A 17,013-nucleotide genomic window follows, 5' to 3' on the forward strand; every position below is an offset into this window, starting at 1 on the left:
AGTGACCGCAGGAGGATCGGTCATCGACTCTGTTTTTGCATGGGTCACCGGAGGACTCCGTCTCACGAGGCAGTGACTCTTGTGTGTGAGTGAGGGTTGTGTTGTAAGAGGCAAGCAGCTCCTTGTGCGAGATGGAAGGAGCAATTTTAATTTCAAGTAACATCAGGCCGGCTTTTTCAATAACTGCAAGAGTGTCCTTTGTTCCTGCTAATTAATGCTTCTGCGACCATCTTCTGCACCATCTGAATTTCCGAACCGCATTCAAGGGCACCCCATGCGTAACAAATGTAGCAGTTAAGCGCAAGTACGGCAGTGCATGAAGAGTTGCTGCCAAATTGTCTCCAGACACACCTTCGTAAATTGCAATGTTTCTCGAACTACTGTATGTCACAGAGAGGCTTAGAATTAAAGTCTAGATCGATATTTCTCAACCTTTAAGATGTGTGGACTTGAGCTCCCAGATTCCCCAGCCAGCAACCCCAAAGGGCAATGGAGAAAGTTTACAAGGTCAGAGATACAGGTAGTCCTCAACTTATGACCATTTGTTCAGTGACAGTTCAAAGTTACGACGGCACTGGAAAAAGTGACTTGTGACTGGTCCTCACACTTATAACAGTCGCAGCTTCTGTCCAGTCACATGATCATGATATGGGTGCTTGGCATCCAGCATATATTTATGACGGTTGCAGTGTCCTTGGGTCATGTGATCCCCACTTGCAACCTTCCCAGGAGGCTTCTGACAAGCAAAGTCAATGGGGGAAGCTGGATTCACTTAATGACCACAGTGATTAGCTTAACGACTGCAGCAAAAAAGGTGGTGAAATTGTGGGTGACTCACTTAACAACCACCTCACTTAGCAACAGGTCTTCTGGTCCCAATTGTAGTCATAAGTCGAGGACTGCTTGTACAACAAAGGGGCGGAAAGAAATCCCGCTGAAGCCAGAGTAGCCAGGTTTGCTGTTGGGGGCTCTGTTCCTGGACAGGGGGGGTCCCAGACAAGCAGCCAGGGGTGAGGAAGCCAACTCCCATCTTGGGGTTCACGGGCAGCCCTGGCTGGAGATCTCGCAGTGCCCCGAGCAGAATGTCACGTCTGCAAGAGGCCTTGGGAATGAGGTGATCCTTTCGGGTATGTCAAACCAGAGGAAGCTGATCTGCACAGAAGGGACAATTGTGTCTTTAGGCTAATAAACAAAAAGCCTTTTTTCCATGCTTGGGCACAAGGAGATGGGCCATGGGTGACATTTGGAAAAACCACCCAGGGTGCCTGGCCTTTCCCCAGCTCCACGGGGCTGGATGGAGCTCATCCGGTCCCATCCGTGCCCTTTCAGGGGAAGAGAAGGTGGTCGTTGCCATCCCTTGGGGCAGGCCAAGCAAGGGATGGGAAATGCAAGGTACAAGGAATGATTTCCAGGGAGCAGAACTTCAGCCACCCGTGGTGTTTGGCCGCTCAGTTCTGCTCTCATGAAGAAACTGCCCGAGCCCTTCGTTGTTGCGCTATCGATGGGGAGGAGTTTGAGAATGGGCCAGGTTGATGCCAGGTTGGGAAGAGGCTCTGCAACAGTGTTTCTCAACCTTGGCCACTTTTAGACGGGTGGACTTCAACTCCCAGAATTCCCCAGCCAGCCAGCTCTGGCTGGGGAATTCTGGGAGTTGAAGTCCACCCGTCTAAAAGTGGCCAAGGTTGAGAAACACTGGTCTACAAGGGTGACCCTTTCCCCTGCCCCAACAGGGACCGATCACAGTTCTTGTCCACAAGGTTGGGAAAGAAGCAGGGAAAAGGGTCAGCCTTGTAGACCCCCTTCCCTGCAATGCACAGCATCTGAACCTTTTTAATGCTGGAGGCAGGGGATTTGTTTGTTTGTTTGTTTGTTTATCAAATTTCTATCACCACCCATCTCTCCCAAAAAGGGGACTCTGGTGGGGTGGGGAACAGATCATTAAGACAGAGTTCAAAACAAAATAAAATTTGCCTTCTTGATGGTTTCATGGACCACTCTACTGATTTCGGGACAGCAGTACCAAAATGATTTGCTGCTGTCTGGATTCCTTTTACTGTTATTTTGATCCCCCGGTCTACTTCTGCCCTGACCTTGGATGGACTCCCATCCAAGGATTAACCAGTCCTGGCCCTGCTTAGCTTTTCTAAGCTTAGCCAAGGCTCAGGAGATGTTGCCCCTTAGGTGGGCTTGGAGGACCTGGATGCCCCCTTGACGTGGTGTGATGCAGAAGTAGCTTGCAGGAGGTGGTTATGGGGCTGCCCCGTCTAGCTGCAATATGGTGACTGTGATAGCCATGCATTATCAACCAAGCTAGGGGGGCATAATATAGAATAAACATATATAGGATCAGCTCTCAGAAGCCAGATTCCAAAGGGCAGGTGCATTCACACAACTTGCTTAATCTGGGTACTGAATTAACCCATTTTCTAGGTTGGAGCAATACCTGAAACCATAAACTAACCCAAAAAAGGCCTGGTTTGTACAATAAAACCAAACCAAGCTTAAATGTGCCACCAAGGGAATGAACCTGCTCAGGCTCGATCTCACAAGGGCTGCTCTCGGGTACCCCAGAAGGAGCCCATTGGCCTCTGAAAATGTGGGTTTTATTCAGGCTCCGAATTTTGCAAAAGAAATCAACGCCCCTTCTGGTGAAGCCATTCCTCGGTTGGCACTTGAAAAGCCTCTCAACCTGTGGAGAAAAACAAGGTTATCTTTGGTCACATTCCTAGCCTTCTGCTGGGACTTTCCTAACTTGGCCCCTCTCGAGCTCGGGGCCAAAGCTAGATGGAAGTCAGATGCAGCTCCACCTCTTTGCTTCCCGGGAGTGAGTGACTGGGTTATTGCATTCCAGACCTGCAAAGAAATGTAGGAGGATGGTTGTGTGCACTGTAAACACCCTTCAGGATCTGGACCGATCACCAGAACCAATTAATGGTAGCATGCTACTTGGGGAAAAAAAGAATAAGCTTCCAAACCTTACTCTTTCCTAGGCTGTTTCTAATTTTTCTGATTTGGGAGCACAAAGATAGTTGGAGCCTAATTTTTTTCCCCCTAGAAAATTGTTAAAGGGCTGGGTCTCAAGGTTCTGCAGCCTTTTATTATGCAGCATTAAACAAGTGAGCCCTGTGCGTGGAAAAAATCCCATACAGAAAATGGGAGACAAAAGCTGTTTGTGTAACTGCCTCCTACTTAGTGCTATTACAGCATTGCTAATCAAATCAAGTTGGATCTTACTTGGCATTGAAATATAGTCTCCCAACAATGAATATTTTATTGTTTCTTTTATTGGGCATAACGCATCTCTCCTACATCCCAGGCTGCAGAAAACATACTTGGCGTAGCCCATATTCAGCAAACGGTGAACTCGGAAAGCCTTTTGCACATCAGTTCACAACTGAAGCAATCCCATTGTGTGGAAGTTTTCCCCAAGAGCATTTTGGATGCTAAATTTTAGACTCTGGCAGTTCCTGATAAGCCCCTGTTGGATTTTGATTGATGGCCTTGAGATTAGGGTTGAACTGGGATAAGGAGAGCCTGGTTCTTAAGTATGTGATAATTGTGTGCAAGCTATAGTTGGGGGGAGAAGGCGTGTGTAGGTCCTCTTGCAAAGGGGCAGAATGAAGGCGTCCCGTGGTCCAAGGGCCACCATCTCTAATGAACTGTGGGGCTAAAGAGTGAAGAGCTGCATTCACACAAGACACTTGACCTGAATACTGAGTTAATCCCATTTTCTTGGGCTTGCTTCTTGAGAAGTCCCAAGATTCAATTCTCCAATTCTTCTCTTCCCAGTCCCTTCACGATATTGGCAGATATTTTGTTCCAGATTTGTAGTTCTAAATGCTACACATAGTCCTGCGTGGTATTTTTACATTTTTTAATATTCTGTGCAGCCCCCCTCACAAAAGAGCGCATGTTCCTGTAAAAACTAATATTTCATATCTATTTGTGTCACATGATACAATTAAATTAACCTTTGTCATTTTGTTTAACAATAAGAAAAAAAATGGAAAGAAAGCATGTAAACGAATGTTCACAGTCCAAATATCCAAACAATCCATCAGTTGGAAATCCAGGCAGCAAAAGTTTTGGTAGTCCTTGATTTACAACCATTCGTTTAGTGACCATACAGTTACGACAGCACTGAAAAAGTGACTTATGACCTGTCCTTGCACTTATGACCGTCACAGCATCCCTGTGGTCATGTGATCAAAATTCAGGCATTTGGCAACTGGCTCACGCTTAAGATGGCTGCAGCATTCCGGGGTCACATGATCACCATTTGCCACCTTCCCAGACAGCTTCCAACAAGCAAAGACAATGGGGGAAGCCGGCTTTGCTTAATGACTGCAGTGATTCAGTTAACAGCCATGGCAAAAAAGGTGGTAAAATCGGGTGTGGCTCACTTAACCACCACCTCACTTAGCAGCAGAAGTTCTAGTCCCAATTGTGGTCGTAAGTCGAGGACTACCTTTAATATGAGAGCTATGTTCTTTGGACCACTATATACTAGGTGATAGAAGGGTGTCCTTCCAGCCCTGTAGTATCCATTTTTTCTGCAACTGTAAAAGTGCAAATACAGCCTACAATTAAGAAATAAAGTATCTACCTCTTTATAACAGGCACATGGATGTAACTCCAAAAATATAATTTGCCTATAAATATATGCACAAACGCATCAGCCTTCTTCCATGCCTCAGTATACCAAGCAACTTTGCTATGTTGAGGCAGAGCCGTTGATTGATTGATTGATCGACTGATTGATTGAAGCTTTATCCATAGCAATAACCCTGCAAGGTTGGTTGGGCTGAAGGCGAATGATGCAAAGTGCCCTGCCGGGTTTTGAACCAGGGTTGTGCTGTGCTACACCTTGGTCTTGCCTCTGCGAGACAGAGGGTTTCCTTGAGGCTGATGGATTGTGATCTGCGCAGGCACCACCCAGTCACTCCTCCCTGAACACCTTCGATGTCCTAATGCATTTGGTTTGGTTCAGAGCCTTCCACCCACATGGTGAGTTCCTGCAGGAGGGCCCGTCCCAACCCCCCGAAATACCTTGATTCCACCATACATGCAACCACTTCAGGGCTATACTTCTCTTTTGCAGATACAAACCTGTGCATTTTGCATCGGTGCCCAGGTCCATGCTTGTAATGCACAAGGCTGAGATGGTGCCTGGGCTGTAAAGGATCTAAAATCTTTGCCTGCCCCAATTCCCAACATAATCTTAGCATTCTCAAGACCAGTCACTGGGTTCCAGCTGATCAACCAGCTGGTGGGGCATTGACTGAGCTATGAGGAGAGGGGCGGGGAAAGCTTCATGGCTCCACCTTTGCAGGAGAAGTGAAAATGCCCACCAAAGGACCCAGGTGATCTCCCCAGAGACTGAGATGGACCTCGGCCCTGTGACAGTTCTCAGCAAGCGATGGGTTTTCTCCCCTCCAAGCCTCTGCCCTCTGTTTTCCTAACCAAACAGAATAATGAACTGCTGAGTGTCTGCAAAGTGTCCTAATGTAACCGTGTCCTGCTGGCAATGAACCACCTGCTTCATTATTACAGGGAATGGTAGCTAAACCAGAATTTGGGATGAGCAGGGAACGGGATGACTCGGAGAAGACTGGCAGCAGCAGATCTTCTTGTCCTTAAGACGTGGGAGCGGTGCGAAGGGGCCAAGGCCGTGCTAAAACCTGATGGATTCACCAGATCTCTGAATATTTAACCTCTGTATTTCCTCCCTGAGCGAGTTTAAGATTTCAGATCTGTTTCCTGGGAAAGAAAAATCAATGAAGCAGTGCAGTGGCCTGGGAGGGCTCCCAGGTTGCCCTTGGTCAGGCCGAGAAGCTCCAGAGACACGGTGCTCCTTAAACAGGGCATCTCCTTGCGATTAACAACCTCTCCTTCTCTCTTAGCCCCTTTCCGCAACAGATCTGGTTTTCTTCCCCACCATGGCTACTTGGCATGGCTAGCATAGAGAAGAAATGACTAAAGCCTTAGCTTTGTTTTGAAATCGGTATCCCAAAGGTGCAAATTCATCTGCTTGGAATCCACTCATCCTGTCCAGCGGTTGATGAAAATGAAGCCTGTTGCTCTCAACGCCAGCCCTTTGCCTGAAGAGGGGGGTCCTTTCCTTTAGCCTTCTCCAAATGCATTGTATAGCTACAGCAGTGTTTCTGAATCTTCGCCACTTTAAGACGGGTGGACTTCAACTCCCAGCATGGCTGGCTGGGGAATTCTGGGAGTTGAAGTCCACCCATCTTAAAGTGGCTAAGGCTGAGCAACATTGAGCTACACAGTTAAAGGTTTATTTCCTATGAGTTTAATCATATTTCTCTATTCTCAGGTTTTAAAATGAAAGGGGTCGTGTTACTTACTTATCCCGTTACTGTGAGATTAAAAAATAACCTTGTTATTTCAGTAATGTGGGGGAACAAGCGGTAAGGCTGAAAGGGGTTATGCATTGCAGAGCTCTGGCTGGTGAGTGGTAGCAAAACACCGTAAGTTAACCATAAATCACAGAGGTGGGAGGGATCCTAGTCGTCATCGACTCCAACCCTCTGCAGAATGCAGGAAGACCCATTACACCTTGAGAGGGGCCTCTCCAGCCTCTTCTTCAAAGCCTCCAGAGATGGAGAAATCAGCCTTCGTTTCCGTGGCTGTGGAAAACAGATCCTGACCATCGTTCCTTCCTCTGGTTTCTTACTTTGTTAACAAACCGGCCACTGAAAGTCACAAATGAGCTGGCCCAGAGGTCTTCACATAGCAGACCTAACCTGGTTACTGAAGTAACCCACTTTCTGCATTTGCACAATCCATTGAACCCTAAACTAACCAAATGGGCTGAATTCAGACACGTTGAACTATATGCCTCCCCCCCACAACCCATAGCCAGATTTGACGCTAAACAATTTGAATATGTTGTCTGAATGCAACTAGTAGGTCTGGTTAAGCATGTCAGCACTTTCAAAATATGATGTAATGATGCGCGTGTCATGTTCACTGTTTCAGTGTGCACTGTACATCGTAACGTTTCCCGTGCCATGGCGCTGACACGCGTTTCTGTTTGGGAGGGAGCTGCTGGGAGACCTTGTGCCAAGCTCTGTATCTGTGTTCCTTACAATGGAATGCGTTTGGGTTATGTGCTCGGCTCAAGGACTTTTCCCGCAGACTATCAGGAGCCGTTAGGAGCACCTGGAATTGTGAGCCTGGGAAGATTCCACGGGGGGAGGGATCTCGTTTGCACCGAGGGTTTTTAGTTTGCATTTGGCGCGCTTTCATCATTCTCAGCTTTCTCTGTGATCCTGCATACTATTCCTTAATAAACCAGATATCTTTGAATTCCTGCTCATGAGTCTGAGGGTGTTCTAGAATAGGCAACCATTACAGCGGGCATGTAAGGCACTTTGCAATTTTAATATATGATGGGTTGCCTCCCCATAATGTAAGCGCGCACACACATTACTTCTTTGGTTCTGCAAAGCCTCTGGGTTTTACTACACCCTTAGCAATGTAATTAGGAACACTATGGGGCTGCAAGGCCATCTCTGTTGCCTTCCCAAAGCAGAAATCTACTTACTGAGTTATATACTTGCTTACTGTTCACACCCATTCTTAACTTGCATACAGAATCTAACCATGTTCTGGATTTGCACTCTGCACTGAACATAAGTGAGCCAAACAGGCTGGATTCACAGAACACTGTAAGCCACAGAAATACGAACCAGGTTTAAATTAACCAAGGTTAGTTTATTGTGTGCAGGGATCCCTAGCCCACTGCGGCATGTTGAATAAAGCCAGCCTTTAAGGTACAAGATGCCGAGGGCCCCCTCCCTGGCGTAGGGTACCTGCCCTCTGTAAGTGCTTCCCCAGAGCAGCTCTGGGAGCGTTCTCCGCCCCACATGTCCAGCATCCTCACAATAACAGGATATTGTATGAACCAAGGTTGGCATGTTGTGTGAATGGCTTTGCTAAGCCTTGACCTGGTGAAGTGGGTGGTAATTTGCTTATGAGGTGAACAGGAGGTGTGCCCGACCTCCTGGCTTTCATGCCCAGTGATCTGCCTGCTCCCAGGCTTCCTATGGATCCATTCCATGGGAGGGATCAATTCCAAGGGGCTTTCAGATGGGTCACCGCAAACGGGAAGGCCTGCCCTTGGAGAAAGGATTGAAGGGTTTCTCCTTCCTAGGGAGAAACTCAGAAAAATCATATACCCAATTTCTCTGCTCACAAATTGGGTGGTGGGAGGGTGGGATTAAAAAGCAATTTCTGCCTGTCCTTGTTTTGGTTAGAGCAGAGATTTGGGGGGTGGACTGGCCAGTTGCAAAAGTGGAATAATCCAGGTTATCAAGTCTCCAGTGGGGATGGTCTCCGAGCTAGGCCGTTGGCACAAACCACCCTTCCCTGGTGCCCCACCTTGGACTTTCTCCCATTCTGCCAAGGGTTTGCCATTCGGTGCTTTCTTGAGGGAAAGTCTACCGAAGGCTGTTTGAAGCCATCACAAAAAATGCAAAGCATGTGAGTCAAAGATTTGGAGGAGGAGGAGGAGAACCTGGCCTGCTTGTCCTGGAACGTACAAGGTGGGGCACCAGTTGGCATCGGGAACTGTTTGCTCTCCTGGCCATTCTTGCTGGGACGTGCTTCCTTGGCACAGCATGGAGAGGAATGCTGTGCCCTTGAAGAAGGCATGTCTGCAGCTGAAATGCCCTGGGGCCCCTTCACGGCCGCCCCTGCCAAGCCCTCTGTAGGAAGGACCGATGCTGCCAACCCTTGCCAAATTTCAGGAGGATGCAAAGATGGTCTGTCATTACCTGAGGATTTATTCTGCCTCCCCCACCTTCTGGGTAAAGAGAATTAGATTGGCAATCCCTGGCAGGGGCTCAGGGGAATTAAGTGGACATTTCGCTAATTTGTGTGAGAGGCTTGGTTTACCGTGGCTGGAATTGGAGACAGAGAGACCCCAAATCCTGTTAGAACAAGTTGCGTACGGCAAAACTCACTGGGGTGCTTCCCCCCACCCCCCACCCCACCCCAGTTTGTCCTGCTGCCAAGTGGTGAAGACCCAGTGCCCCAAATAACGCTGCTTAGGAAATAAGGGGCCAAATTGTGCCAAGTCCTGGGGCAAAACAGCCTTTTTAAGCCAGGGGCACAGTTGAAATTTGAGGGGCTGGATTCACAAAACAGCTGCTCCTGTGTGAGGCCTGAGAATGTTGCTGTAAATCAGTGTTTCTCAACCTTGGCGAGTTGAAGATGTGTGGACTTCAACTCCCAGAATTCCCCAGCCAGCATGCTGGCTGGGGAATTCTGGGAGTTGAAGTCCACACATCTTAAAGTTGCTGAGATTGAGAAACGCTGCTGTAAATGATAGCTGAGATATAAGCATCACCGCTTCCTTCAGCAGGAGAGGAATGTCCTGTTTCAACTGTTAAGACAAAGAATCTTCAAAGGAAGCCAGGTGGGCAGGGAGCCTGATGTGCCACGGGAGGGACCCTGGGGGAGAGCGGTGTCCATGGTGGCCCATAAATGTTCTGAAAAGTCAGGTTTAAGCTACTGATGGGCTCCTAGCAGAGCAACACAGATTTGATTCACTTCTTTTAACGGCCCAAGCAGCTTCTCTTTGCGTTTTTCCGTAGTTTCATTCGAAAGCAAGTACTTTTTGAATTCCTTCACTGTATTTTTGATTGTTTTGTGATGATTAAAAAAAAAACTATTATAGATGTTTAGGTAACCACCCTCTCTCCTTTCTCCCTCCCTCCCTCCCTCCCTCCCTCCCAGCTGAATGAGTTGGACAAGGCAGCCGATGCTGCGCACACCTTCTTTATGGCCAACCCAGAACACGTGGAAATTCAGCAAGACCTCAGCAGTTATAAGACAATGGCAGGGAAGGTGGACTTGGTTGATCGAGAGGCTCGGCCTCACATGGTAAAGGCGGAAGGGTGTGTGTGTGTGTGAAATGGCTTACGATGAAGCCGAAGTAGATGCTACCCCCTCTCCCACCCAAATTTAAATGAAAGCAAGCCTTGGAGAATTGCCCAGGTTTTAAATCAGGTGAAGAAAACCTGTAATGACCACTTGCATTGTCCCCTGCATGGGTGACTGCTGGGGAAGTAAAAGGGGGGCCAGTGACATCACATGCATTGTGACGTCATCCTACCAATAACACACACGATGCAATTTTCTTTCGGCCAGGCGCCGATGACGCTGTGATGAGCGAGCTGTATTTTCTTTTTTCCTCCTGCTAAAAACTGCTAGGTTGATTCAACACCCTGTAACCTGGACACTGATTTGACCTATTTTCTGAGTTTGCATGTAACATTGTGGCATAAATCAAACAGGCTGGGTTTGCAAAACACACTAAGCCAGGATATGGCACACAGTCAATTCTCATCAAGCTTAGTGTGTTGTGTGAATGCAACCAGCCGGTCTTTGCTGATGTAGTTAGACACGCGTTCAGCTTTGGAGCGCATGGGCTGAATGTTCAAAAATCTTGACGGGGTGGGGGCTAAGGGTCTGATCGAAATGCTCCCAGACCTCAACTGGATAAGGTGAGGCCTCCCCCTCTGAGGTCCGAAGTCTCCCCACCCATTTCATTGAAGTTGCACCGGCAGGTTGGGGGATGGTGTAGCAACTTTGCCAAGTGTGTCCTTTCTCTGTACTCCGGTTTTTAGAATACAGTATTGCAAATATTTTGCAGAAAGAGTCGTCTTGAGGGCAGCTGCCTCTGAAGGGCACTGAAAGGCAGGAAGGGTGTGCCTACGTCCGATCTGGCCAGGCAGAGAAACCAGCAATCAGCAGAGTCTGCATCAGGGGCTTTTTAGCTTAGGAAAAAAGCTAGTAAGGGGCACGCAATAGAAGCATCCGAAAGGGCCCACAGCGTCATAAAATCTTAGAGTTGCACCCAGTCGGTGTGATGCCTTGGGCACTACCCTTGAGATGAAGTCTGGCCAGAGCAGAATAAAGTGCAACTATGTGTTGCTTCCCACGTTGTCTGCATAGAGTCCTAGAATCCTCAGGTTGGAAGGGATCCTGGGGGCCATCAAGCCCACCCCCTGCTCGGTGAACAGGTGGCCGCCCAGCCTCGGCTTCAATGTCTCCTTACCTTTTCCAGGAGGACTACCTGTCAGGAGTTCGACACTATGATAAAGAGGAATATCACCTGGCCATTGATTTCCTAGAGCGGGCGCTGAAGGAATATGGTGTGGCTGACGACGAGTGCCGGGTCTTGTGTGAAGGGCCCCAGAGATTTGAGGAATATGAATATCTGGATTATAAGGCCACCCTCTACGAAGCCATTGCAGGTAAGCCCCCCAGTGGAAGGAGATTATTGCCACCAAGGGTGGTCCAGAGGGGCTTCTCCAGCCTGTCCTTCCAATCCTGGATGGGTCTTGCTCAGGATGATGAAGGTTTCTCCAACCTGTGGGTTCTCCACCCTTGCAAAAAGAAGCAGATGGATGTTTCAGCTATGCTGATCAACATACACCTTAACTGATGTGGGAGGTTTTTAAATTTTAATTTAATTTAATTTTTTTTATTATCCTGCCCTTACTGTTTTTATAAATAACTCAAGGTGCCAAACATACCTAATACAATCTGGCAGGTTGGGTATGCTGCAGGTCCCGTCAGCCAGGGAGTGTCAGTTGGCGGGAACTAGAAGGTGTGCCTTCCCCTCCGTAGCGCCTGCCCTCTGGAAAGTCCTCCCTCCTGAGATCAGGATGTCCCCGACCCTGTTGGCCCTTCCTAAGGCCGTGAAGACCAGGCTGTGTGCCCGGGCCTGGGACCTCGAGCTTGTGGATGGTCCCGCCTCTTGGCTGTATTAACATCCATAAATTGCTTACTTGGCAGCCATGTATATTTATCTTGTATTTATTTTGTATTTTAATTGTTTTAATTGTTCTATAGTTTTATTGTTATAAGCCGCCCAGGGTCACTCGCTGAGATGGGCGGCTGTAGAAATCGAATAAATAAATAAATAAAAATACTCCTTCCTCCTCCTGTTTTCCCCACAACAACCACCCTGTGAGGTGGGTTGGGCTGAGAGAGAGGGACTGGCCCAAGGTCACCCGGCCGGCTTTCATGCCTAAGGCAGGACTAGAACTCACCGTCTCCTGGTTTCTAGCCCAGCGCCTTAAGTGTTCCGCGCACCCTCGGGTTCCGCGAGAGGTCACGCGGGGTTCCCTGGGAGATCACGATTTATTTTAAAAATTGTTTCAAATTTGGGCAACTTCACATTAAAGAGGTAGGTTTCATTCTTTATTTTTGGTTTAAGAACATGGTTAATGCATCTATACAGGCCTACGCATGAACCATATAGAATAATTTGTAGCTTCTGGCCTCTATTTGAGCCTGAATGTGAATTCAGAGGTTCCCCGAGGCCTGAAAGATATTTCAAGGGTTCCTCCAGGGTCAAAAGGTTGAGAAAGGCTGATCTAGGGTGTGGTTCCCACTGCGTGCTGTCTCCCCACTGAAGCCACAATGATGCAACTGGACCATGACATCACACTACTGAACAGATGATATACGGTAATTCACAGAAAGTCATGTGTGTTAGGAGGTTGTGATGCATATCATCTGGCGATACTTCAAAAAGTCAGTGAAGGCTTGGTTATATCAAGGCCTGGGAACAAAGTTGCTGTGACTATACTTCTGATCAATTGATTGATTGATTATGTGCCATCAAGTCAGTGTCAACTCTAAGACCTCACAGATTTCCTCCAGGAGGGTCTGTCCCCAACCTGGTCCTTCAGCTCTTCCAACGGTGCCCCCCTCGCCACTGTAACCGAGTCCATCCCGCTCGTGGCTGGTCATCCTCTTCTCTTTCCGTCCACCTTTCCCAGCACTGTGGACTTCTTAAAGGAGCTAGATTAACACATTCATTGATTGATTGTCACAGGAAATAGCATTGCTGCATGATTCTGAGGGACCACTGCATCTGCCCAGTCACTTTGATCCTGCAGGATCCTGTGCAGCTTTTGGTTTGTTTATTTTGATGTTGATTATGTACCATCAAGTTGTTGTTGGCTCTAAGCAACCACACAGATAGATTTCTTTCTGTTCCTATCCTGGTCTTTCATGTCTTCCAACGGTGCCCCTTTCACCACTGTAACTGAGTCCATTTAACTTCCTGTTAGTTGTCCTCTTCTTCTTTTTCCTTCCACTTTTCCCAGCATTAGAGGCTTCTCCAGAGAACTAGATCTTCAGATAATGCGTCCAAAATATAATAATTTGAGCCTGGTCATCTGTGCCTCAAGTAAGAACTCTGGGCTGATTTGTTCAGTGATCCAGTGGTTTGCTTTCTTCATTGTCCACGGTCTTCTCAGGAGTCTTCTCCAACACCGAAGTTCAAAGGCATCAGTGCTCTTCCTCTCCTGCTTCTTCAAAGTCCAACTCTGGCTTCCGTAGGGTGTCACAGGGAAGACCACGGCTTGCCCAGTTCTGATCTTTGTAGGTGGAGACGCATCCCGGCATCTGAATATCTTCTCCAAGGCCTTTGTGGCTGCTCTACCAAGTGTTAGTCTGTGGCATGCTGTATTGCTTGACTGCTGGTGCCTTTCCTGTTGATGGTCAGTCCTAAGAGGGCAGGGCTTTGACTGCAGGGGCTCAGCTACCACATTGACTTCTTTGAGACCCCCATGGGCCCCCTCCCCCCTGTGAGTTTTCCATCCTGCTCAACCAACTGAAAAGGCAAACAGTGGAGAAGTGTAAAACTCCAGTGTTAGGGCAAATTTTTATTATTATTATTGTTGTTGTTGTTGTTGTTGTTATGAACCCTTCCTTTTGTTCACGTGCTCATGACTGATCTTCCTCACTTGCTTCCATGTTCATGTTTTGTTTTGTTTTTCAACCGAAAAGGCTTCAATTAAAATGAGAAGCCTTCGCTTGAGCCTCCTGCGAGGGTGCCAAGAAAGGGTCTTGGTGGAGCAGAGTCGGTAATTCCTCTTGAAGTCACCACAGCGGCAAGGAGTGGAGCATTATGAAATTAATCCAGTCCCAGAAACGGTTTAAGCTGGGGGAAAAGGCTGCGGGTGGCCCTTGGCTTCAGTGCTGGTGCTGTGTCAATATCAGATGGAAAAAAGATAGAAAGTGTGTGGGAATCAGAAGCGATGAGAAGCCCGCGAAAGAGCGGAAGTGGGGAGAAAGCAGCGCAGGGGCTGCTGCTGCAGGGGCGGTGGTGGCCCTGCCTGTGACGGGCAGTCGGCCCAGGGTGCCCTCTGCACAGGCTCCTGCTGCCACACCCGCATCTTGGTTCTGGGAAGAAAGCTCGGAGCCCCAGCTGGCATAACGGCAGCCCCATTTTCCTGTGCCCTGTGCAGCGAAACCAAACCTTCCCAAGCTCGATAGCGGTGTTCGCCACCTGCTCAGGCTCCAGGGAGGCAGGGGAGCAAGTCTCCTTCCTCACAGCACTGTGCAGGCACACCTCACCGGGGGTGGAACGCTCCCGGCGTCCGGGGTTGCGTAATACGTTGAACCGCAACATTCCACACAGTGGGATGTGCTGACCCAGTGCGCGGAACTACGAAACAGCCGGTGACCCTCCCTGCGGACACCAGTGGCGGGGTCCTTTCAGAATCTTTGCACAGAACTCAGCGCTTCCTAAATCATTGTTCTGATTTGGTTAAAGCTTTCCTACGGAGGAAGGCCTCTCGCGTGCTTGGGGCCCTAGGGATCTGGGCTCCGTCGAGCGAGTGGAATCGGTCTTTTTCTCGGTGGCAAAACCGGTGTTTTCTCCCTTTCTGCTTCCTTGCAGAGCATTACATGCAAGTCCTGCGGTGTCAGCACGAGTGTGTGCGGCAACTCGCCACACGGCCCGGGCGACTCTCACCCATCGATAACTTCTTGCCCCTGCATTACGACTTCTTGCAGTTTGCCTACTACAGAGGTGGGTCTTGTTTTTCAGGGCTCCCTTGCCGCGTGGAGACTGGTGAACGCGTTGTCATCCAAAAGCTAAACAATGCCCAGGTCCAAGAATGCAAGAACGGTCCTGCTGGGTCAGGCCAAGCCCATCCTAGTCCAGCATTTTGTTTCTCATGGTGGCCAACCAGAGGACAGAGACCTTCTCCTCTCCCGCCTTTGTTCCTCTGCAAGTGGGATTTGGAGGCAGGTGGTCCCCAACCTGGAGTCTTTAGGACCAGGAGCCCTCAAAAGACCTTTCCTCCGTGAATGTACAGGGAGTCCTCAACTTAAGGCCATAATTTGGACTGGCCACAAAGGACCACATTGTAAGTCATTGCAGTCATAAGTCAAGTCATCACATGACTGGACCTGATTTTACGACCATTTTTACCAGTCCATGTCCAATCAGTGCCCCTGATGCGTCTTGTGCTGCCCTAAGTCACGGAAGTGGGGTATGATTTGGTGCTCCTGCCCAAAAGGAGCACCCAATTTGCTGAGGCTACTTCAGAGTAGACCAGGATCATCCGACGAAACATAATTATATATGGGAGTTCTAACTTCCACCAATAATTATTCACGTGGAGGGTCTGACAGACCTGAGGTTATTTTTAAACCCTTATCAACTCAGTGAGAAATGCAGTTTCTCTTGCATATCTGTGTTAGGGTCATTTCACCCATTTTCACTTTTTCTACCTGTCTGGGTAAAAACCCTCTGAAGTGCCTGTTTAATGAAACCTCTATCTTTAAAAAAAAAAAGAAGGAAAACCTGAAACAGTATAGAAGAGTGATGTAATCAAAACAGCGCACGAACAGAGAGGGTGGCGCTCACTGTTAGGAAACTGGCATGGGCTCTCTGTCAGGTGGGGAGCCAAATAGCCCTGTGTCACGTAAGTGCTTCGGTTTTTCAGGCTGGCCCAGGTGGGACACGGGACTCAGCAACGGCTGAGTTTGCGTTCCTGGTAAGCTGGTTCAGGCGAGAGACGAGCATCCTTGGTCCAAAATCCTTGGACGCAGAGCCAGGGCCAGCCCGTCTCACCTACCGGTACACACAGCTGCCTTTCCTGCTCTTCTGCCAGGAACAGCTGTTCTTCCAAAGCAGCTGTTTGGCTTTATTATTATTCTGGCCCTGGCAGGAGCTGTGTTTTTGCAGGGGGAGCTATCCTGGGTCTGCACTCCCTGACATCTGAAACCTCAAGGTTGTGCTTCTGAGTAAACGCGTCCTTTGTCCTGTTCGCCAAGGGTTGGGGGCGGGAGAGGGGAAAATGGTAGCCGGCTGGGAGAAGGGGAGTCACTGCCCACTTTGGGGCTAGGAGGCTCCCTGCAAAAGATGAGGTTGGGATCTGCATTTAGCGGAGCTAATTGGAAAGCTACGGCTGCTAGAAAGTTCAGCCGCAGACGGCCAAATTGGGTTGGCTTCTATCGCGTGCTAGATTTTCCAAGCTCACGTTCACTCATTTCTGAGTCTGCACCCATGTAGTCCAGGTGAAAATGCACATTTTTTCCTCCTTTTTTGTGCCTCCACATGCATTTTTGCAAGAATGTATGCATGTGTGTGTGTGTGAAGTTCTTACAAAAGGCTTAATCTATGCCTTTTGTACGAATGTTGGTATACCTTTTTCAATCTGTGTTAAAACTGTTAGAGAACTGTGAAGCCAAAGGATAATGGCGTAGTCACATCTTCCACTGCTCCCCATTATATTTTTAAGGCAAGGCATTTGGGAACACCTGAAAATTTTGCTGCAAAAGGGTGACACCTCAGAGCCTTCCTGTCCTTTGGCTTACGTCGTTGGTCTTCTGTGTTTTAATTTTAGGTTGTTAATTTAGGCTGCTCAGAGTCTTCAGAAATGGAGCGGCATATAAGACTTACAACTACAATTGGGGCTGGAACTTCCATCACTAAGCAGTGTGGCCCTTAAGTGATGCCCGCCTGATTTTATTTTTGCCATGGCCATTAAGCAAATCCGGCTTCCCCCATTGACTTCGCTTGTCGGAAGCCGGCTGAGAAGGTCGCAAATGGTGATCGCGCGACCCGGGACGCTGCAGCCGTCATAAATCATGCCAGTTGCCAAGCGCCCAAATTTTGATCACATGACCAGAAGGATGCTGCGACGTTTGTAAGTGCGAGGACTGGTCGCA

General features: G+C 48.5%; 1 protein-coding gene across 1 annotated transcript in view; it reads left to right on the forward strand.

Moving 5' to 3' along the window:
- P3H2 (prolyl 3-hydroxylase 2) overlaps window positions 1-17,013 on the forward strand; it is an 80,088-nt gene that overhangs the window by 42,506 nt on the left and 20,569 nt on the right. Inside the window, exons 2-4 of the mRNA XM_063306237.1 lie at window positions 9,763-9,909; window positions 11,096-11,285; window positions 14,732-14,863. Coding sequence (XP_063162307.1) covers window positions 9,808-9,909; window positions 11,096-11,285; window positions 14,732-14,863 — 424 coding nt within the window. The 5' untranslated portion in view covers window positions 9,763-9,807. The remainder of the gene's footprint in view (window positions 1-9,762; window positions 9,910-11,095; window positions 11,286-14,731; window positions 14,864-17,013) is intronic.

Source organism: Candoia aspera, chromosome 6 (genome assembly GCF_035149785.1).
Source record: "Candoia aspera isolate rCanAsp1 chromosome 6, rCanAsp1.hap2, whole genome shotgun sequence".
Classification (NCBI taxonomy): Eukaryota; Metazoa; Chordata; class Lepidosauria; order Squamata; family Boidae; genus Candoia; species Candoia aspera.